The 20,139-nt window shown below is 56.7% G+C and overlaps 7 protein-coding genes across 7 annotated transcripts; 2 read left to right on the forward strand and 5 right to left on the reverse strand.

Annotated features, from left to right (window-relative positions):
- Nucleotides 1-607: 607 nt before the first annotated feature.
- BXZ73DRAFT_99227 (uncharacterized protein) lies at nt 608-1,030 on the reverse strand (the record flags this gene model as incomplete). The annotated part of the gene is made up of 3 exons (XM_048027943.1): nt 608-710; nt 767-876; nt 932-1,030. The coding sequence occupies 3 exons, from the start codon at nt 1,028-1,030 to the stop codon at nt 608-610; spliced, it is 312 nt and encodes a 103-aa protein (XP_047879930.1).
- Nucleotides 1,031-3,009: 1,979 nt separating this feature from the next.
- Nucleotides 3,010-5,722, forward strand: BXZ73DRAFT_75820 (OPT oligopeptide transporter; the record flags this gene model as incomplete). The annotated part of the gene is made up of 8 exons (XM_048022290.1): nt 3,010-3,079; nt 3,140-3,208; nt 3,267-3,436; nt 3,501-3,662; nt 3,720-3,806; nt 3,870-4,737; nt 4,789-5,448; nt 5,514-5,722. The coding sequence occupies 8 exons, from the start codon at nt 3,010-3,012 to the stop codon at nt 5,720-5,722; spliced, it is 2,295 nt and encodes a 764-aa protein (XP_047879931.1).
- Nucleotides 5,723-5,934: 212 nt separating this feature from the next.
- On the reverse strand, nt 5,935-8,178 carry BXZ73DRAFT_99229 (uncharacterized protein; the record flags this gene model as incomplete). Its single annotated transcript, XM_048027944.1, has 21 exons — nt 5,935-6,105; nt 6,193-6,349; nt 6,410-6,434; nt 6,494-6,551; nt 6,606-6,633; nt 6,693-6,705; nt 6,761-6,807; nt 6,872-6,972; nt 7,029-7,074; nt 7,126-7,141; nt 7,196-7,207; nt 7,267-7,294; nt 7,350-7,455; nt 7,511-7,536; nt 7,586-7,603; nt 7,658-7,667; nt 7,725-7,784; nt 7,836-7,877; nt 7,935-7,948; nt 8,009-8,087; nt 8,141-8,178. The coding sequence occupies 21 exons, from the start codon at nt 8,176-8,178 to the stop codon at nt 5,935-5,937; spliced, it is 1,095 nt and encodes a 364-aa protein (XP_047879932.1).
- Nucleotides 8,179-8,995: 817 nt separating this feature from the next.
- Nucleotides 8,996-11,130, reverse strand: BXZ73DRAFT_99230 (uncharacterized protein; the record flags this gene model as incomplete). The annotated part of the gene is made up of 20 exons (XM_048027945.1): nt 8,996-9,094; nt 9,153-9,282; nt 9,336-9,360; nt 9,417-9,474; nt 9,525-9,552; nt 9,608-9,620; nt 9,678-9,724; nt 9,779-9,879; nt 9,932-9,968; nt 10,004-10,106; nt 10,177-10,201; nt 10,249-10,283; nt 10,342-10,367; nt 10,432-10,457; nt 10,510-10,520; nt 10,588-10,710; nt 10,740-10,807; nt 10,866-10,879; nt 10,928-11,006; nt 11,060-11,130. The coding sequence occupies 20 exons, from the start codon at nt 11,128-11,130 to the stop codon at nt 8,996-8,998; spliced, it is 1,119 nt and encodes a 372-aa protein (XP_047879933.1).
- A 1,391-nt stretch (nt 11,131-12,521) lies between these two features.
- On the reverse strand, nt 12,522-12,920 carry BXZ73DRAFT_43651 (uncharacterized protein; the record flags this gene model as incomplete). Its single annotated transcript, XM_048019186.1, has 3 exons — nt 12,522-12,568; nt 12,677-12,818; nt 12,885-12,920. 3 exons carry the CDS (start codon nt 12,918-12,920, stop codon nt 12,522-12,524), a joined length of 225 nt encoding a protein of 74 aa, XP_047879934.1.
- Nucleotides 12,921-13,376: 456 nt separating this feature from the next.
- BXZ73DRAFT_43555 (drug/metabolite transporter) lies at nt 13,377-14,761 on the reverse strand (the record flags this gene model as incomplete). The annotated part of the gene is made up of 9 exons (XM_048019170.1): nt 13,377-13,547; nt 13,603-13,762; nt 13,819-13,909; nt 13,960-13,997; nt 14,049-14,181; nt 14,237-14,388; nt 14,458-14,535; nt 14,597-14,646; nt 14,705-14,761. 9 exons carry the CDS (start codon nt 14,759-14,761, stop codon nt 13,377-13,379), a joined length of 930 nt encoding a protein of 309 aa, XP_047879935.1.
- Nucleotides 14,762-16,129: 1,368 nt separating this feature from the next.
- Nucleotides 16,130-18,156, forward strand: BXZ73DRAFT_99233 (uncharacterized protein; the record flags this gene model as incomplete). The annotated part of the gene is made up of 16 exons (XM_048027946.1): nt 16,130-16,239; nt 16,293-16,371; nt 16,793-16,810; nt 16,870-16,895; nt 16,964-16,989; nt 17,051-17,085; nt 17,146-17,170; nt 17,236-17,247; nt 17,299-17,314; nt 17,371-17,417; nt 17,471-17,571; nt 17,623-17,677; nt 17,737-17,749; nt 17,812-17,839; nt 17,897-17,954; nt 18,017-18,156. 16 exons carry the CDS (start codon nt 16,130-16,132, stop codon nt 18,154-18,156), a joined length of 789 nt encoding a protein of 262 aa, XP_047879936.1.
- Nucleotides 18,157-20,139: the final 1,983 nt, after the last annotated feature.

Consider the following 20,139-nt stretch of genomic DNA (forward strand, 5'->3'; position numbering starts at 1 on the left):
ATCGTTTCGGCCGAAACGGATCCCTTCACGATACCGTCCCATACTCCCCGAAGCCGATAGCTGTTTGACGGGGTGATGAGAACAGCGCGCAAATTGAGGACATGCAAGCTCCGACCAAGCACTAGGGATCACAGATAATCTATTCTCGTCCGGGAGAAGCTAGAAGCCAGTACGCACAGCGACGTTTCCCCACCCTCCCGTCCCCGACGAAGCTCCGCGGGACCGCAGTGTTGTGCCCAAGGAACCAGCCCTATCCGCCGACCTGTACGACATCCCGCTCTCCAGGACCCACACACGATTGTACCTGGGGCGAACTGCGCCGGCGGTCCGAAGGTGAAGCTGATGCTGCGGGTGGGTGTCTTATCCAGCGGATGAGGTCGGCACCGGGTCGGCAGGGAGGAGAGGCGGTGGCGACATGTAATCCGGGGAGGTTGATGTGGTGGATGGAGCAGGAGGAGTCGAGGACAGGAATCCGCTGAGGCAGGGTCACCGTGCGCTGGACGGTCGAGGGTCGTTCCGAGTTCGCAAGTAGGGCGACTGCTAGAGCGGGTAGGAGTGGAGCGGAAGCTTGGCTGGCCTTGAAACTCTGTACTGGTGCAACGGAGAGCTATTGGACTAGCAGAGTGACGGCCATGGTGACACAGGCCATGGCGACGTAAGGCGAGAGACGTTCTCCAATGCGAGCGGACATCCAGAAGAGACCGAGGAAGCTGGAGAGGAATGGTGTTACGGAGAGCGGAGGGGAGAGAGAATGAGAGAGACTCACCCTTGTTTGTTGCGGTCAACGATGCCCGGTGCGACTGAACGCACATACGTGCAGGTGCAGATGAGAAGGAGAATGACAAGCAAGAGCGACTGAAAGTTGAAAAGCGCAGACTGAAGAAGGGATGGGTAAGCTGGGGAGGCCGGCCGGGGAACAAAGGCAGCTCACCATGCTGAGAATACCCACAGGCAGAGAGGTGGAGGGGAGGAGAACGTCTACAGCGCACACGATGAAGGCCACGACCACCACGACGGTCGGACGCGTCATGGCGCTCTGGGAGACACGTGACGTACCTTTATTACTTCCGTCTTTCCCGCCGGACCCGACTTTGTATCGAGTCAAAAGCTCAATGTGAGCCGGCATTCCATCGGTTTAACCCTTTGTCTCTCACCAGCACACTGTTCCGCCTCCACGGCCTCACCGTGCAACACCAATTTCTATCGGAGGCCCCCCAGCACTCACCGAAGAATTGTAGGCTCTCCACCCAAGCGCCTCTAAACACGCGTTACGTTATCCGCATACATCTTGCACCCATGATAGTGAGTCCGTGTTCGACTAGATGCAGGATTTTTCTGCACGGGGCCGCGATTTGTTCTCGCGCGCACGATGTGGCTGAGCCGGTGCAAAGTGACGACGTTTGACGTGAGTTCCTAGACTTATTCATGTTTGGGATAGTTGTCTTCGCGTCGAGAAGTCTGGACCAGTGAATGCGTTGACTTACTGTTTATGGCAGATGCGCTGGCGGCGAAGGAAATCTGTAGCTTTCCGTCCACGCGAGCATTCAGGACTATTGGGCAAGATGTTGCGTTGCGGCTAACATACGGCCCAACGATGTCTCGCACACGACGGACTCACATCATAGACAAGTTCAAGGCACACAGCAGATCCCCGGTCCAGTGCATCTGCTACAGGGCGTGAGATGCAGATTCTCGGCTTGCGGCATTTATTCGCATGCCGCTGGCATCGCACCTCGATGTAAGGGACACTTTCTTATTCGAGCCAACGTTGGATGTGCCTGACTGCATGTTCCCACTGGTCTCCTCAAATGGCAGTCCACGGATTCGCCATCAAAGGAAAGACGACCGCGCCAATCAAGAACTCATGGCGGGGCAATACTCACGTTCAACTTTTCAAGCTCAAGTCGTCCCGAGTTCCCAATGGCCTCCACACGTGAACGCGCGGTGTGGTGCACATCCGTCCTAATGACGATGAAATGATCGCTCGTTACGCCACAAGTAAGACCTCCATCAATGCTCGCATGTGCAACTCATGCGATGTTCTTGCCATCAACAGTTCGTGGGGTGGGCCGAGATAACGGCCGTCCGGGCAGAGGCGAAGCCCGGCAAATTCGTCATCCGGAACCTGCGACAGTCGTCGTCGCCGTGGTCTCTCTTCCGGCGAGCCCGGGCAGCATGAGAGATTTACCTGTGGTGGAGTGATCGAGGTGGGTTTTGTTTCGATGTGTCTTTCTCGGAGTCTGGACGATAAACGGGGATTTCGGAGGGAGACCGACGGCAGTTCAATCTCGGAATTGAGTGGCCGCGCGATGCGATTCCGTCAGCGGGCACATTATGTGGAGCGCCGGTGGCGTGCGAGCGCGTGCGGCCAGGTTGGTGAATAGGTCGTAAAGGATTTAGTCGAAGATAACGCTTTGTGGCCGTATATGCCCGCATGCCTCGTTCCTTATGCCCCGATGTCGAGCGCGGATTGGGCGCCACTGATTACAATGGCCGAAGAGCCGGCACGGAAGCACGCGGCTCGCCCATCATGAGTTGCGGTTGCGCCGAAGATGCGCCAGAGTAGTTTCCTGAATCCCAAACGTACTGCTGCGACATGTTACCGACCAGGCTGACGATTTCTGTCGACAGCGTGGCCTTGACCAGGAGGAGGCCCAGCAAACCAGAACGCAGGCCACGGACTGTAGGAGCGCCTGCCGTGAACGCGAGCAGGAAGCATTGGCATGTAGCACATGCTCCGGAGCCCCAGATGTGTCCGGACCCCTTCTGAACTCAACGGCGACGGGCGGTGGGGGCCTTATCGCTGCTGTGCGGTGCGGCAGGCCCGCGCGCACATGATGCATGGATGTCCTTCGGCTCCATGCTTGCGCGACGCGCTCACCGTTCCACACGGGACGGCCGTGGCCCCGATCCAGGAACTGGATTGACGGCGACAAGCCTCGTATATATGGATCCCTACGCTCTTGGCTCAGTTCCCCTGAGTCGTTTGACCCTTCCGCCGCGCCCGCCATGGCTGCCACCCAAGACCAGCACTCTTCAAGCTCCCTCGACGAGAAGCTTGGCGATGCTGAGAAGCAGAGTGCGTCCACCGACGTTCCATTTCTGCACCGCTTCTCGACTCACACGACCCCTCTGCCAGCGGTCGCCGCGCCCGTGCCCGTCGCGGCGTTTGACGACCCGAACTTCGACAAGGATGCCGTCGTGCTCGGTGCGTGTCCACTTATCCACACTCTGCTCTGCTCCCCCTCATCCCCCCCTCCTCGCAGAGGATGACTCTCCCTACCCCGAGGTCCGTTCGGCCGTCGCCAACACGGATGACCCCGACATGCCAGTCAATACGTTCCGCGCATGGTTCATCGGCTTCATCTGGTCCGTGATCCTCCCCGGCATCAACCAGTTCTTCTTCTTCCGGTATCCCTCCGTCACGGTGACTTCGGTGAGTCTTGGACGATACCTGATGGATCCCTGGCACGATCCTTAACCACTCTCGGCGTCTGCAGATCGTTGCGCAGCTGCTGTCATACCCGCTCGGTCGTCTATGGGCGCGTTTCCTCCCGAACATCAAGATCTTCGGCGTCTCTCTCAACCCTGGTCCTTTTACCGTGAAGGAGCATGTTCTCATCACGATCATGGCCAATGTGGGGTACCAGTCCGCATACGCTGTATGTTTTCCCCGTCATTACCGCATTTGGGATGGACATTGATGCGTGATTATATAGACGGACGTCATCGCCGTTCAGCGCGTCTACTACAACCAGATCTACAGCTTTGGTTATCAATGGATGCTTGTCGTCTCCACGCAGCTGGTGAGTTAACCGCCCCCGATTGAGTTTGGAATGCCTCCTGAACAAGACATGTGTTCCGTGTAGATTGGATTCTCCATTGGAGGAATTGCGCGTCGCTTCCTCGTCGCACCCCCGTCCATGATTTGGCCTACCAACCTCGTTTCATGCGCGCTTTTCAATACCCTGCACTCGCAGCACTACAGCGGCATGGGCACTCGCGGAGGAATCTCCCGTGAACGGTTCTTCGTCTACGTGTTTGTCGGATCATTCTGCTGGTACTTCTTCCCCGGCTACATCTTCCAGGCCCTGTCATTCTTCAACTGGGTCTGCTGGATCGCCCCCGAGAACGTCGTCGTCAACCAGCTCTTCGGGTACTACTCCGGCCTCGGCATGTCCATCATCACCTTCGACTGGTCGCAGATCGCGTACGTTGTTTCGCCTCTCGCGACGCCCTGGTGGGCGTCCGCGAACGTCGCGGCCGGCTTCGTGTTCTTCTTCTGGTTCCTCACCCCGGTCCTCTACTACACGAACACGTGGTACTCGAAGTACATGCCGATCTCCTCCCGGACTTCGTTCGACAACATGGGGAACTCGTACGACGTCAGCCGCATCCTCACGCCCGAGTCGACGCTCGATCCGGAGAAGTACGCGGCGTACTCCCCCCTCTTCCTCTCCACCACATTCGCGCTCTCGTACGGGCTCTCGTTTGCATCGATCACCGCCACAATCGTGCATACCTTCCTCTACTACCGCAAGCAGATCTGGATCCAAGCCCGCCGCTCGCTCTCGGAGCAGCCCGACATCCACGCGCGGCTCATGTCGCGCTACGTGCAGGTGCCTGAGTGGTGGTACGCGATCATCTTCGTGTCGATGTTCGTCTTCGGGGTCATCTGCATCGAGGTTTGGCACACCCAGATGCCCGTCTGGGCGTTGGTCTTGGCCCTCATCATCGGTGAGCACGGTTGTTCCCTTGCCTGTTGTCCATCTCTGACCATCCTCTTAGCTTTCGTGTACACGATCCCGATCGGCATCATTCAGGCTATCACGAACCAGCAGATCGGCCTCAACGTCTTCACCGAGCTCATCGTCGGCTACGCGCTCCCCGGACACCCGATCGCCATGATGATCTTCAAGACGTACGGCTACATCACGATGTACCAGGCCCTCTCCTTCACGCAGGACTTCAAGCTCGGCCACTACATGAAGGTCCCCCCGCGCGCGATGTTCTGGGCGCAGGTCTTCGCGACCATCATCGGCGGCACCGTCCAGCTCGGGGTGCAGGCCTGGATGTTCACCAACATCCCGGACATGTGCAGCCCGAAGCAGAAGAGCGGCTTCATCTGCCCGTCGACCGAGGTCTTCGGGACCGCGTCGATCATCTGGGGCGTCATCGGCCCGCAGCGCCAGTTCTCGTCCGGCCAGATCTACTACGGCCTCGTGTTCTTCTTCCTCATCGGCGCGATCCTGCCGTGCATCGGGTACGCGGCGTCGCTCAGGTGGCCGAACTCGTTCGTCAAGTACGTCAACTTCCCCGTCATCCTCGCCGGCACCGGATACATCCCGCCCGCGTCCGCGGTCAACTACGTCCCCTGGACGGTCGTCGCGTTCGTCTTCAACTACGTCATCCGCCGGCGTCACTTCTCGTGGTGGACGAAGTACAACTGTGAGTGTCCTTTTGGCGTCGTGGGTCGAGGGTGCAGCGCTGACGGTCGGCTCTGCTCCTTCCAGACATCTTGTCCGCCGGCCTGGATGCGGGTGTCGCGATTTCGATCATCATCATTTTCTTCGTGCTGCAGTACCCGAAGAGCGGCACGATCGGGGAGACCACGATCGCGTTGTGGTGGGGGAATGTCGTCGGAACGGAGACCGCGGACTACAACTCCGCGTCGCTCTACGCGGTGCCTGCCGAGGGCTTCGGGCCCAAGTCGTGGTCGTGAGGACTTGGCGCGGGCTGTGTTCTGCAGTGTTGTACTGAACTATACCAAAATGTTGTGTTGTAGTGGGGTCTAATGTAGCCAACTTAATACGCTCTCAACCGTCGTCCGCCTCGGGATACGCGATGTCAGCTAGACGCGCCTCTACCATAGCATGTGAGGTAAACGACTCTGCACACTCCGGTCGCCTCCTGCAGCCCAAGAACACAACAAATCTAGCCACCATCGTCGTCTTGTGCTCGACGGTGCCGCCGCTCCGCGTCCTCCACGTCGTGCCAGCTCCTCCCGCCCGCCGCGACCGTGCGCGCGGGCGTGCTCGCGCCGTCGTCGGTCGCCGTCCGGGTCGAGTCCGTCTTGGGCCCGGCGAGCGCATCTCGCTCGTCGCTCTGCAGGCGGGGAGTCCCAGTCAGCGCTCGCCGTCGGGGACGATGTCAGGCGCCCGCGATTGGAGGGTCCGCACACGGAACACTCACCAGGACGGGACGGGACCCGCAGGCGCGGCCTGAGCGCAGGACGCCGAGCGAGAGCAAGTCGCCGCTGGTCCGGCGGCGGAAGTCGATCGGGGAGAGCTCGAACGAGGTCGGGATGCGGCCGCCGAGGTGGAGCGCGAGTGCGCGGCGCGAGTTCAGGCTGTGTGGGCAGGTGTGGGGGGTGAGGGTCGGGAGGTTGGGAGAGAGAGCGTGGACTTACGCGGCGAGCATCGACGTGGCGTAGACTGGGGACGATGGGGATCAGAGCGAGCGAGCGAGGAATGTGGTGAGGCAAGGGGCGTACGTTTTGTTGCTATCATGGAGAACAGAATGAACATGTACGTCTGCGGCAGGACGAGAGCCTGTGGATGGTGAGCGCGTGCCGTGTAGGATGGGGAAATTGGGTTGAGGCTCACGAAAATGAAAGAGAGGATGTTGAACACACTGTCACGAGAGACGATTTTGTGATCGTTCGGGATAGACATAGATGCGGATCCACTCACGTCGTCAAGAGCCCTAACGAGGGTAAGTAGGCGTTCTCATCTGTCGATCAAATGGAGCAAGGACGCACCGGTAGTGATAGCATACAAGACGATCTTGTCGATCAAAGAGTCTGTCCTACGCCGCAAGTGGCACGGAGGCGTCAACAGTACTTCAAATGCCACATATGAGACTTCCTTACCTCTCCAGCCCAGTTCGGCTCCGACGCAGCGACACCGCCAGTGTGATCGTGAGCAGAACATCGGCCAGCACGTTCGAGCCGTTTCCAAGGGTGCTCAGCCACTGCGGTTGAGACATGTCAAGACGGTGGGCAGCGCAAAGGATGTGAGGGCACCCACAACCAGATGCCTGTCAACAAAGCCGTTCTGCTCCATATCAACGATTCTGGTGCGACATGTTAGGGCTGTGCTGGTGCTGCCAGAGTGCGATGCTTACGAGATGACGCTGGCCGCTGTATCCAAGTGTATTAGCAACGTGGGACATAGGAATGAGGCTGACAACTGACCGATGCTGGTGCCTATTTTCGAATAAGTCAAAGGATCGAGTGGGCTGAATGAACGACGGCGGGGAACTCACCAAGGTTGAACAACACGGCTGAGATCGCCTGAAAAATTACACGTCGTCAGACAAGAACGACCTGCGATATGAAGCATACGCACAGCGATTATCACCAGAACGCGAAATCCACAACCCATGAAGTCGTTTGGGTGTTCTACCAGGAGGTCCGGCGTATACGTGCATAGCCAAGCTCGGCGAATGAAGTACCTACAGATAGACAGCGTCAGAAGGAGTGGGATGCTTGGGCTGATGATTGACTCACAGCTGTGATGCGATGACCACGAATCCCTAAAACTGGAGTGAGAAACGGTGTTGATCGAGAAGGCTACATACCCACTGTAGTTATACCATACGCCTTAATGAATGTAAGCGTGCGCAGTAAAACAGGATCATGTACAGTTCATCTTACGCTCGAAGACCTGACAGGGTCGGGAGTGAGTCGACAGTTCAGTGACTAGCCCACGTCGATGACGCACCAGCTACGTCCCGATATGAGATTCTGGGGACTGAAGAAGTTCGTCACGAGAGTGGAGTAGCTAGGCAGGGGTCGGCACGTATAGCTGATGCTTTACATCTAGCATACGCACCATATATGCATGCTGAGGATGGAATGGAAGGTCTCTAGCACACTGAACCCGCAGCAGTCAGCCTGCAGAGCTCGAACATGTATACCGGTGCTCTCTCACAAGACTACGATAACCTATCGCAATCCTGCGTCAGCCAGCGATAAGAACTGGTAGTGACACGGGTGACAACGTACCCATGTCTTCAAAAGCAGGGTGTCGTGACGATAGAATCGGAAGTACTCAAAACACTGCCGAGCGGTCCAGCCGTACTGCCTGCACTCTCGACATGATCAGCCTAACGACGCCAACTTGGCGAAAGTGCTCACATCAAGCTGATGAATGTGCCGAGCAGCACAAGGCCCATGGTGTGGTCCAGGGCCCCCGCCGGAACTGCGGGGGCCGCGGACCCGGACAAGCCGGCGCCGGGCCCTGTTGTTGAGTGGGTCATGGCATCCGGAGGCGGAGGGGTGGGCGTCCCACTAGAATGGTGTATATAAGACACCGGGAGAGTGAGCACTGCGCACGAGCCTCAGGGCTGCTGATGCAGGGTCAACAGGAAAATTAGAAGACTGGTCGGCACGTGTCACTGAGACGGTGATGGTCTGTCCGACCGTCGGCAGAGCATAAGTACTTACTTGACAGTACTTCACTAACAAGGGCACAGAGTATGGTAGCAGAGTCCTCTACGAAGGTCTTCAATGCTTGCTGGCAGCTGCAGTTATCAAATAAGTACTAATGACTTGGACTGAAGGAGGGCAGCTACTTAGGGCAGATCGGCAGCATGATTTGATCGCAGAAGCAAGTCAACATCACGATAAGTGTGTCTCAGATAAGTATCGCATGATCGAGGCTGCAAAATGCTAGCAAGACCGAAAAGCGCACGTCGTAAAGGTCAACGTTCAACCTTGTTGAGCTCAGACGAGCTGCCCAGCCACATGTATGTTTGAGCAAGAACTAGTCGGAGGGGACGCAGCGACACGTACAGCGAGATCCCAGAGAGCGCCGAGATTTGCCGCGCAAGCCGATTTGGCTGCGGCCGTCGTCTAAACACTGGGAGCGTACCGTCCGCGTCCCCATGCACCAGCACGAGCAAGCTGTGTGTATGTGTGTCCACAAACTCGGGACAACAACGAAGTGCAGTACGTATGTAAGGGTGTAAAGTACCGCCGTATGGAGACCTGTCACACTGCCATCCCTATCTCGTGTGCGCTCCGCCGGGCATAGATGGATTCGCCGCTCGTGAAGGACTCCTTAGCGATAACGATCTCGATGGATTTGGGCTGGCCACCGACGTCAGCGTTGAAGGAATAGCGGTCATCGACAGATTCGCAGGCTCACCGAAAAGGAGACGGGGGCAGCGTGTGTGGGGCCAGGGTAACGCGGAAGCTCGGGCAGGGCCGAGAGGTCCATCGAGTCCATGTTGATGACCTCGGCAGAAATGACGAGGGACGATCCTCGGGCGTTGAGCCTGCGGGACGACGATCGGTGAGGGGGAAACGTTCGATGATTGGCGGTGCGTACACAGTCATCACGGAGTTCGCGTACACTTGGCGTTAGGTGTCAATGTGAGCAAGTACAAGCAACTGAGAAAGGGGGACTTACGCATGGTGGTGACCAGATCAATGCCCACGAAGATGAGGTTGTCGGGGAGTGTAACGGCCTGTTGCTTCTGGTCAGGAGGGCGTGTGTATGGACCATAGAGTTACGTACGAGGATCAAGGAGAGGACGTTGAAAACTCTGCAAGAGGGTGTATCGGACCACGGAGCTCGTGCATGGACAGTTCAGAACATACCCGAGAAGGAGACCTGAACAACGCTCAAATTAGAACCCGACACTTGGAATGATAGTTACGAGATCCTTACCTGTGTTGATGGTATAGAGAATGAGCGTGGAGATGAGAGAATCGGTCCTGCACGTGGCGTCAAATCCCACTCAAGCCAGCATGTCAGATGGAAGGACTCACTGCTTGATGCCAGTCCGGCTTCTCCGTAGTGACACGATGAGGGCAGTCGCGAGCAGCGTGTCTGCGAGAACGGCACTACCCACCCCGGCAGAGTTCATCCACTGTGATACTGTCAACCAAGGAAGTGGGGCAACTTGAATAGATGAGACGCACCCCATCATGGCTGCTGGCACCGTCGGGTTCCTTCAAGCTGTGGGGAGGCACTGTGAGCTAAACCTGCCGCACGAGAAGAAGGGGACAGGCATGCCTGAGAACCGTGGACACTGCGAGTGCGTCGACGTGTGATCATTAGTCGACAGCGATGTCTCCCAACGGAGGTTTTGCTCACCTACTGCAATTACTGAGAAGAGATCTCGCTCAGCATCAGCAGCCACCAACAAGATCGAAACTCAACTTACCAAGTTCTGCGAAAATTAGAGTGGCCTAAAGGCGTATTAGACACACGTGTCAAGGCCGGTCGAAGTTCTCACCGCAATGGCAACAATCAACCAAAGTCTGCGCCCGACTAGAAGACGCAGGGTGAGACCCGGGAACCACGGGGACGGAAGCTCAGCTCAACGTACTCAGGTACACACGCCGAAGGTAGAACCTGCAGTGACGTTGAGGCGTGAGTAAGCAGTGGTGCAAACGTGCCAAACAAGCCCTGAACTCACAGCTCGCAGACGAAGACCACCGCGACCTGGGGTATAGTGAGTGATTGGCGTCGGGGGTGCGATGAGGGAGGCACGCACTGTGGAGATCCCTAGCAACTGAACGGAGTCGAGTCAATTAGCAGGTCCCCAGTGGTCGAGGCGTGATGTGGCACGTACAGCGAAAGACCTTAAGAGACAAGAAGATAAGTGGAGGTTTGAGGACCGCGCAGAAAAGAACCGCACCAGACTGTTTTGCCCAGAGCAGCGCGATCCCAATAGGTGGACACCAAGTAATGATAGCTGAAGATGACATTAGCCACGGGACTCACAAAACGATATCGGGCCGTGTACCCACCAAAAGTGCATGAAAAGCACGACGTTAAACGTCTCCAGTACACTACGACCGAGTTCGTGAGCAACCGCTCCCCGGTTAGACTGCGCCTCCGCCTGCTCACATGATGGAAAAGACCTGTGGATGCGTTAGATGCGGAAAGGAGGTTCAGACAGACCAACCCACAAGACACCTGAGGAACCATCGATCTTCCCGATACTTCATAAAGTACCGATGGCACTGGTTGAGGAGCCAGCCGTACAGACTGTAGTCGATCGTGAGTGCGAGTCCGACGCATAACACCACGGGAGCACTCACATGAGCGCGACGAAGGTCCCGACCAGCAGCGCACCGTACGTTTTGTCGATGGGCGGATATTCGGCGTCCATGCGGGGATCCGCGTTCGGAGACGAGGGAGCAGTCGACGCTGGCATGGAGGACCTTGGGACCCGGGCACTACAGTCGCGCGGACCTGGCCCACTCATACATATAAGCATCGACCTCCCGTCCACATAAGCACGCCGGGATCTTACCACGCTAGAGCTCTAGTCCATAGATGCACCGACGCACCTCGGGGGTAGCGTTCCGCCAGAGTGCGCCGGGCATCTGGATCTTGGATGCCGAGCCTTGAGGCCTGTCGACGCAGCGCTCCGCGGTGGGGAGTCTTCTCACCGAGAAAATGATAGAATTCTGAGGGAGAAGGGGCGTCCGCGGGAGCCGCGCGTCGGAAACGTTCATATATGGGGCTGCCAGTAGCTGATGTCGCATGGGCGTATGGGCGTACGTGGATGACAACGACGGCGTCGGAGCGCGAGCATAGACGCCTGATAGCTTCGAGGAACTTGCGGTCGTCGCAGGAATCGAGGCGGACGTAACAGTCTGTGTGTGATACATTGGGAACTCTGTATATGCTGCGTTGAAGAAAAATATATACGCACATGGCAACCATACAGTACAAGTCTTAACCCAACAACACCACCCACTGCTCATCGACATCCAAGGGTTCCCGAATGCCGTTCTTCATCTCCGCTCTTGTAGACGTGCGACTTGGAAGGCTAGAGACAAAAGAGACAAAGGGAGAGAGATAGTCTCACACCGTCCAGTCAGTGCTATGACGCGCGGACGGGCCGAACGCATCGGCATCCGCTCATGAACGCGGCGAGCCCTGCGCCCGAACCTCGCATGACGCAGGGCGGCGAAGATAGAGGAGATGAAGGGGCGGCTCCCCCCGAGCGCGACATGGAACCACCCACGCATCAATTCATTTCCAGCTACTCTCCCAGGCTACTTGCTCCGCAGAGGGACGCGACTTCATATCCGACCCCGCCCGCCTTTTATCGAACCTTCCAATCCAGCCCGTGCCCGCGTTCGCAAGAGGGTTTCAGAAGGTACGACACGCACCGAGTCTTTACCACTTCCATGGCTGCATTCTCGTCCTTGTAAGAGCTCAGTCGGAATGGGCGCGGTCGACGTCTCGCTTGAACTAGGCCGCGAAGCGTAGGTTCCGGAATGGTCTCGGCGGCATGTTCCACCAATGATTCAGATGTAAAGCCCGATTTTATCCCCAGGTCTTCGTTGCTTGGGGTGTCAGGGAGAACTTGACTATTGATGCGAAGAGACGAGAGGAAAAAAGGAAGATGTTTTGAGACCGTAAGGAACGACAGTAAGGTGGTCTACATGAAGTCTTCACGACATCGTGAGTGGAGGCAAACGCGCGACACAACAAAAGACGCACCTGTCTGTCTCACGTGCCGGTCTTCAGCCCAGAAGCACCGCACTCCTACTCGTCGTCATACCCTGAGATGGGCACCCTTGCTCGGTTGGGAACTGTAAAACACGTCCAGCCATCAATACCACTGTTCTTGGCCCTCGCCCTCGTCGTGCCCTCCCACACCGCCCACTCTGCCAATTTGCGCATACAACGAGAGAACTCACCAGGGTACGACAAGGGAGCAGGTTCTGTCGGCTTCCAACCGAACGCCCGGCGTATGGGTGGCACGGTGGCCACCATGATGGGGCCGACGGAGCCTATGATGAGCGAGTAGAAGATGACGGGCTGCTCATGTGCTTGCCGTTGCTGAGGGGGACGGAACCATCGTCAGTCACTCCGTAGCGCATTGAAAGAATGATCAAAGGGACGTACGAGGTAGCGGTAGGTTTGCCTGAACATGGCGGACATGGTGAGGACGGTGGCTGCTGCCCCTGCGGGCGAGCTCGGCGCGTTCGCGTCTGTCACGAGCAGGCGGGTCACGCCCAGAGTCACTGGGTGACGCATCATCATTTAGTGAAAGCACCGTTTCGAGTCCGGCTTTCGGCGAATCATTGTGATAATATTGGATGCACGCTCGGGCGCAGAACCACTCAGGAAGAAGGAACTGAGACCTTCAACATCTATCAATTACAGTTTTAATGTGCAGCCACAATACAAACGTTGCTCAGAGCTTCGACGAGCCCGGCTGCGGGTTAGGATCGTGGAGAGACTCAGCGGAGCCCAACACGAACTTCTCTTCAGATATATGCCCTAAGGAAAGCTTGCTCATCTCGTAGTCTCCACTTTCCGGAACTCGATCAGTCATAAGTCCGACCTCGAGAGCAGCGTCTTCGACCTTCGCGGGTTTGGAAGCCTTCCGTTTGCTCAACTGGAAAGTCGAAAAGTAAGTCTCAAATCAAAGTGACGACGAAAAAGCGTCAAGTCACTCACTGCCACGTATATGGCGGACGATAAGATTATGGCGGTGCCGACCAGAGACAACACGGGCGGCGTTGTGTTGAAGAAGAGCTTCTCGAATATGAGAGAAAATATCACCTTCAAGTGCATTGATTAGCTTTGTGTAACAAATGAGGACTTGCGACGGGATTACCTGGACGTAGATAGCCATGGTCCCTCTCCCCGCTGTCTCACGTTGAAGCCCGGTAGTCATGGCCACTTGCGCGCCGTACCCGCAGACGCTTACCCCAAGGATCAACAGCAGCTGATGGACGTTGTCCGGGATTACGAATTTCGTTCGGGTGATCAACATACTAGGAGGAACCTCGATGAGATCAATAAGAGTTATAGGACAGAGAAGGACACGTACGCGATCGGCGCGGTCACAACGCAGAAGGAGGAGAACGCGCTGAGGTTGTGCAGAGCGTGAGCGCGCTTTCCGATCGCGCGAACCGTCGTGTCTGCACAGAGATGAGCTCACATCGCGATACCAGATGGGCGCCATGCTCACATGCACTCGTCAGACCGATAACCCCGAACAAAGCAACTCTAGAGCACGAGAATGAGCAACTGATTATACAGAAACGCCGGTAAACTCACCCTACAGCCCCCAGTCTTTGAGATGCAGTGACCGTTCGAGCAGGATCCCCCTCTCCCCCTTGAGTGTCTTGTACGTGCTGCCCAAACAAGAACGCCGGCCTCGCGATCAGGATAACACCCGCGAAGCTGAACACTGGCACAGCTGGAGTTAGGGGGTCGTGCGCGATACAGATAGCACCCGAACTCACAGCTCGCCATCATCTGTTTCGCGGTAATCTCCTCTTTCAACAAAAGGGCTCCAGTTACCGCTGTGCACATCGGCGTCAAGAAAGAAAGGACGGTGGTGTCCGAGAGGGAAAGGTATTGAAGGGCATAGTAGGTCCCGAAGAGACCAATGAAGCTGTATATTGAATGCTACGAGTGTCAGTATCTGAGTCTTAGTGCCACTCTATGCTATAATAACACCGACCCCGACACTCCTCTTAGAGTAAGGAGAAGACGGACGCCCTTGGGTCCCAACACCGGGTCGGGCACACTGGCGGCCGTCCTGGAGACGATAAGTTCAATACGCAGCGAGAACGATACGGACAAGGATGATTCCAACGTACATATATGCGATACAGACAGCCCATGTCATGACCATCCGGACCCAAATGAGCTGCCAGCGTTTGCATCAACTCAACTGATAACACCGGAGAGCTAGAAAAAGGACGCACCTCGAACGGGTGAACAGGAGGTTCGAGCGCATTGAGCTTCTTCACAAACACGCCCATCATAGAGGCAAATCCTTGCGACAACGCGATGAGTAAGAGCCCGGCGTTATCGCTGAAGAAGTTGGCGCAGATTTGTACTCTGCTGGAGTGTAAGATCGGTGTCCACCAATGTTGTTTCGTGGCATTGGTTCGTATGTCATCCGCGCCGCTGGAAGATACGCCTTCCTGTGTCGCTATAGGAGCATATCCTTGTGTTTGGGGGGCATATTCAGTGCCAAAAAATTGTCTTGACATGTCTGAACCTCGGTACAGATCGATACTCTGGCCAAGTAGAGCTGAGGTGGAGACGGGAAGCAGACAGTAGTTCAGTGCTGCTCGTGATGTCCGAGAGGCAAATTTGCTCGCCGAGCAGTTCCATCCGTGCGAGAGTTCAGGAAGGTCATGGCAGTGACTCATTTCGAGAGGCCACAAGACGACGATAACGTGGGAAAAAACCAGCCGTAAGCAGACGCAAACGGTCCGGGGGCCGAGTATGATGAGCGACATCGTTGTCTGAGTACTGAGTGTTGGGTACTGGTGGCAGCATAGGACGAGCTGTTTCAGGAGCTTCGAGTGAGGTTTGCTTGTGTGACTTGGAGGAAGATGAATTCAAGCGGCCCGTTCGCCGCCGTTCGCCGCCCGTATAAGCGCTGAGCCGCGCGAGCGCCAGGAGCCCAAACGCCGGCGCTGGCCACTCTCCAATCTTCCTTATTCCAACATCAGCAAACGACAGCACCGAACCCATCTCCAGGCCCAGCATGTATCTATCACACACTCGGATGGAATCTTTATTGGACGCGTTGCCACACTTCAACGTTTCAACATAAGCGAATAATGTACCTCATACCACGTGTGTCACTCTGGTGATTTGGCACAAAGCGAAAATCGCCACGCTGCACTAGGCGAGAGACTTGCCGTGGCTGGTGCGTTTTCCATCACAATCTTGGTACATCCTATGTACTTTCGTTCTCAGTCCATGTGTTTAGCTTGACTCGGCTCCTCAGCCCATCAGTCGCTCGCAACAAAGAGGCTCGACGGCGTCCACATATCGATAAGAAGCACAAGAAGTGTTCGCTGCGGCACGCAGCCCCGCCCCGGTCATCAGAAGCACGTGCGCTGAACAGGGCCAGTCGCATCGCGCGCCCTCCTCTGGGCCGTGGGGTCTCGACGTCCGCTCGCCGCTCGAGCTCGGTACCGCGGTCCCTGACCTCGCGAGGCCGACGTTGCGATCAGACTCCTGCGTCCGACGGGCGAGCTTGCGACGTCGCACGATGCCGCCCCCTCGAAGTCGCTTGCCGTCCCATGATGTAACCCGATCGGGCGCGCATATCAGGACGCGACGCGAGTATTTCAGTGCTGGCGGTCCCGGACGCACGAGGGCGACGCGAGATGGAATCCCCTCCGGCCGATGGATCAAGACCTCCCCAGAGTCTCTCGCCGCTCCCGCCTCTCGACAACACGTATGGCGCGCTCTTGGTTGGGACTTTCTTTGCACTCATGTGAGCGCTCGTGATTATATGCACATCGAAGGAAGGCTCTGAACTTGTTTCAGGCTGTATGGATGGTACATACTCCAGTGCAGCAGGTACATTCATTCGTACCCGCGCGACCGGTGGGAGCTCAAGACATTGGTGGGTGGTGCATTTAGACGCCATTATCTTCCCATAACTGAGCGAACCTTGGGACAGGTGGGCGTACTTTGGCAAGTATGGTCCTTTAAACGAGTTCGACGCCGGCTGACGGACCTGACACCGGAAGCGTGCTCACGACGTTCAACGCGACGCTGTACATCCACATATGGCGAGCATCTCTCATCTCTAACTGTTCATATACCTACTGGATCTCATCAAAGGAACTTTTGCCTGACCAGCTATCACTATCTCATCAAGGGCTTCTTCGATCCGGCCGCCGCCGGAAGGACAGTGTGGTAAGGAACACATGCAATAGAAATTATGGTCGTTTGTCTGACAAGTGTACCTAGGTCTCTCTCGGTTGGAATTTTGAATACGCTTTTCATCGCGATTTTTTACTGATGCGAGTCCATCTGTGAAGACGCTCGGGATTGTAGATGTACGTCCCTCCTCCCCGCGGACCAGATGACGATCAAGCGTTGACGCGTCCAGCGTTAGGGAATGACAACTTTCCTTTGCGAGATGTCAGCGCAGTTTACACCCGGTGTTGTTCGCAGTACTGATGGCTTGGTCGTGTCGCCGGTCCGCGCAGGTTCTACCTTCGGCGTGTGTACCTTAGTGCGTCTCGGGGCAACGATTGCATTATTGTCCCGGTATTGTGCTCATCCAAAACCGACAGTCAACCGCAGACTCAAGTACTTTTTCGGCTTCATAGTAAGCTCACTTTGTCGCCTGTGTTGTGACGATTCCAATCACCCCCTACATCATCTTTAGGGAGCGCTCATTGTCGTACAGTTTGGTATGGTATCGTCTGGCTGGAAGTTCGTGCACGGCGCTGACCATGCTATCGACGCCGGCCTACAGCCGTCGGACTCAGTAAGCCGCTGCTTCCATCCTCTGTGTCTTACTCATGAGTTCGTCAAATAGCTTCTACTATCCTTGGGTATAAATACTTGCCGACCGCATTCTCCTTCATGCCCCTCTAATCCACACGTGCAGATTGTTGCGCCCCTACGAGCACGGTAACAAGTTCGGAGTGAGATTCAGTACCGCCGTCTACCCCCTCCATATGACGGAAACTCATTCGTTGATCACGCAGTGGTTGAATTCGGCTGGCGCTGGCATTGCGACCTTGGCAGACGGAAGTATCGCCGTCACTCTCGTCTTTACTTTGAGAGGGAGCCGTACTGGCTTCAAGCCGTCAGTGTTTCATTATTTTCACGTTATGCACACTCGCTGAATCATTACAAGGAATATAGGACGGACACGATGATCGACTGGCTCGTGGCCTACACCATAAACACAGGTAAGAATCTGGGTGTATGCATTACGAGCTGAAGAGGTCTGACCTGCTTACTTCCATAGGTCTCCTGATGGGGTATGCTTCCAGCTGTTATTTGTATGCTTTCATCAGCTCACGTGGTTTATGACGCGGTCCAGGATCTTCACCACACTCTCCTTTATTTTCGTCAGTAATCCTGACTATTCGATGACGTCATACTGATCAATGGTGTCGATAAACCAGGCAATCGTCATGCCGCAGAACATGATCTATGTTGGCATAGACCTGGTCACCATCATGCGTGAGTCCTCATCCTCGTGCTAACACGGCTCTTCGAGCTCTAATCTCGCTTCACGCACACAGTCTACACGAACTCCTTGATGACCGTGTACGTCCAGCGCCCGCCCGTGTTGCTTCATCGACCTGATCCCATCCAGGCTCAATGCACGTGGAGACTCGTCAACGCGTCAAACAGGAAGCATCATCGGCGTGAGCGCCATTGAGTTCCGGTCGAACGATACCGACTTCGGCGACGCCACCTCCCCAATGCACGCGCACGTACGTCTCGCCTTCTTTCTGACGCCTAGCCTTCCGCGAACCGACACCGGGTTAGGTCGGCCTGACGACGGTCAAGTACGCGACAAGCCAAGAGGAATCCCCATCCAGAGGAGAATCTTTGGACAAGAGACGCGCCTCGCGAGGTGCTCCGGAATCCGGGACGGTGTAGAAGTGGCCGTGGGCGCGAGAGCCGTGAGATGCATACCCTGTGAGTTGGGGAGTGTGCTTGTCCTTAGGACCGTCGCTCTACAGAAATGCATGGGGTGGTGGTATTGTTCCACACCGCGTTGCTTCTTTGGCTGAATCGTGGCGTTTCGCGGAGACATGGCTGCGCGTTTCTCACCATACTTGATCGACGCCTTGGGCGCCTTTGGAACGGCAGCCCCGGTATCGCGGCCTCTTCTCGGTTCTCTCTCAGAGACCTCATGACCAGGCGTGGGTGCAACAGCGCCTCATGCCGTACAGGTTCCGCAACGCACACACCACACGGTTGATGCCCAGAAGCCCAGAAGGTGCAACCAACCGGCGTCTGTCGCTATAGACCACAACAACCGTAAACAACGCTCTGGTACCACATTCGCTGCTTAACCCTCGCTCTCTCACTGTGCAGAGCTCGAGGCAGATATTCAGGATCGCTTTGGCCATGAAAGGAAACATTCATGTTGCCTCGCCGTGTCAGGCGTCCTCCGACGTCGGCCCCAGAACCCACAATTGCACATCGCCGTCAGGGTCCCCTCTCGCCATTCGTCCGCACGTAGGGCATCCTCGCGACGAACGCTCCCCCGGACCACCTGGAAGGCACTGAGTTGAGGCGAGGAGTACGGGAAGGGGCGCGCGAACCTTGTTTCGCTGGCGCATTTAAGTCTGCCCTCCCCGCTCGCACTCTCCATCACTCCCCCCGGTGAGTTGCTCCCCTCCTCTCTGCTTTGCCCCTTCCACTGCAATCAGTCGCACCGCTTCAGTGACTCACTGCTGTTATTCTTCTAGCATCCCCCTCGCTCTTCCTCGACTCACGCCCCCAGCAAGAGTGCCGGGAGTCAAGAGCACGACGACCATCCCGCTCTGGTCTGCCCCATTCAGAGGGTCGTCTGCGCTGCCGGGGCCCCGTGAGAGGACGGCACGCATGCGGACCAACGTCAAACTCATGGCCCTCCACGCACCGTGCGCCCGTACGGATGGTTCGATTTCGGCTGCCGCGCGCACCGTACGGGCCCGTCAACAGCCACCGCTGCATCTCTGCATCTGGGGCGTCGCGTGCTGCTCGCTGTGTGCGCCGCGCGTCACCACGCAGCCTGCATACGAGCTGGCAACTATTCTGGCGCATTGCCATCCTGGAGGCCGACGAAGAGGGCGACGGACGCTGCGCGCCGAAAGTATCCTGCGAGAAGCGCGCATGGCAGGGGTTAGCTGGTGGAATGAGGTCCCGGGGCATCGGTGCAGGCCTTCTCGCGGCCCCCGGGGTGAGTACTCGTTCGCGTTGCGGACGGGGAAACCAACGTGCACCGTCGAGGTATGTTTGTGGTGGTGGTGGTCGGGACGGTAGTGGGCGGAGGAGTCGGGCCGTGTCGGGCCTGAGCTGTGCTTACATCATCACTCTCGTCCTCGCCGACTGATGGCAGCAGCGTACGACCTGTATCAACCTCTTTCTACCTTATGCATATTCTTCGCTCTGGCGTTTGTCCCTTTCGTGCCCTTCAAGGCCTCAAGGCCTCAAGGCCCTCGCCCGTCTTGAACGTTGCTGCAAACTTCATCCACCGCTGCCTTGGCACCGAATGGCAAACACGAAAGCCGGCGACCGAGACGCTCTGGAGGGAATCGACATACAATCCTTGGTTAGCCTCGCTGGAAAGATGTGGAATGAACGCGCAGAGACGCATACGGTCCGTGAGCCTTGTTCGAAAGATTCTCCCTCCTCCCGGCGTGCTCTC

The sequence above is a fragment of the Epithele typhae genome (assembly GCF_022376455.1).
Source record: "Epithele typhae strain CBS 203.58 chromosome Unknown BXZ73scaffold_11, whole genome shotgun sequence".
Lineage (NCBI taxonomy): Eukaryota > Fungi > Basidiomycota > Agaricomycetes > Polyporales > Epitheliaceae > Epithele > Epithele typhae.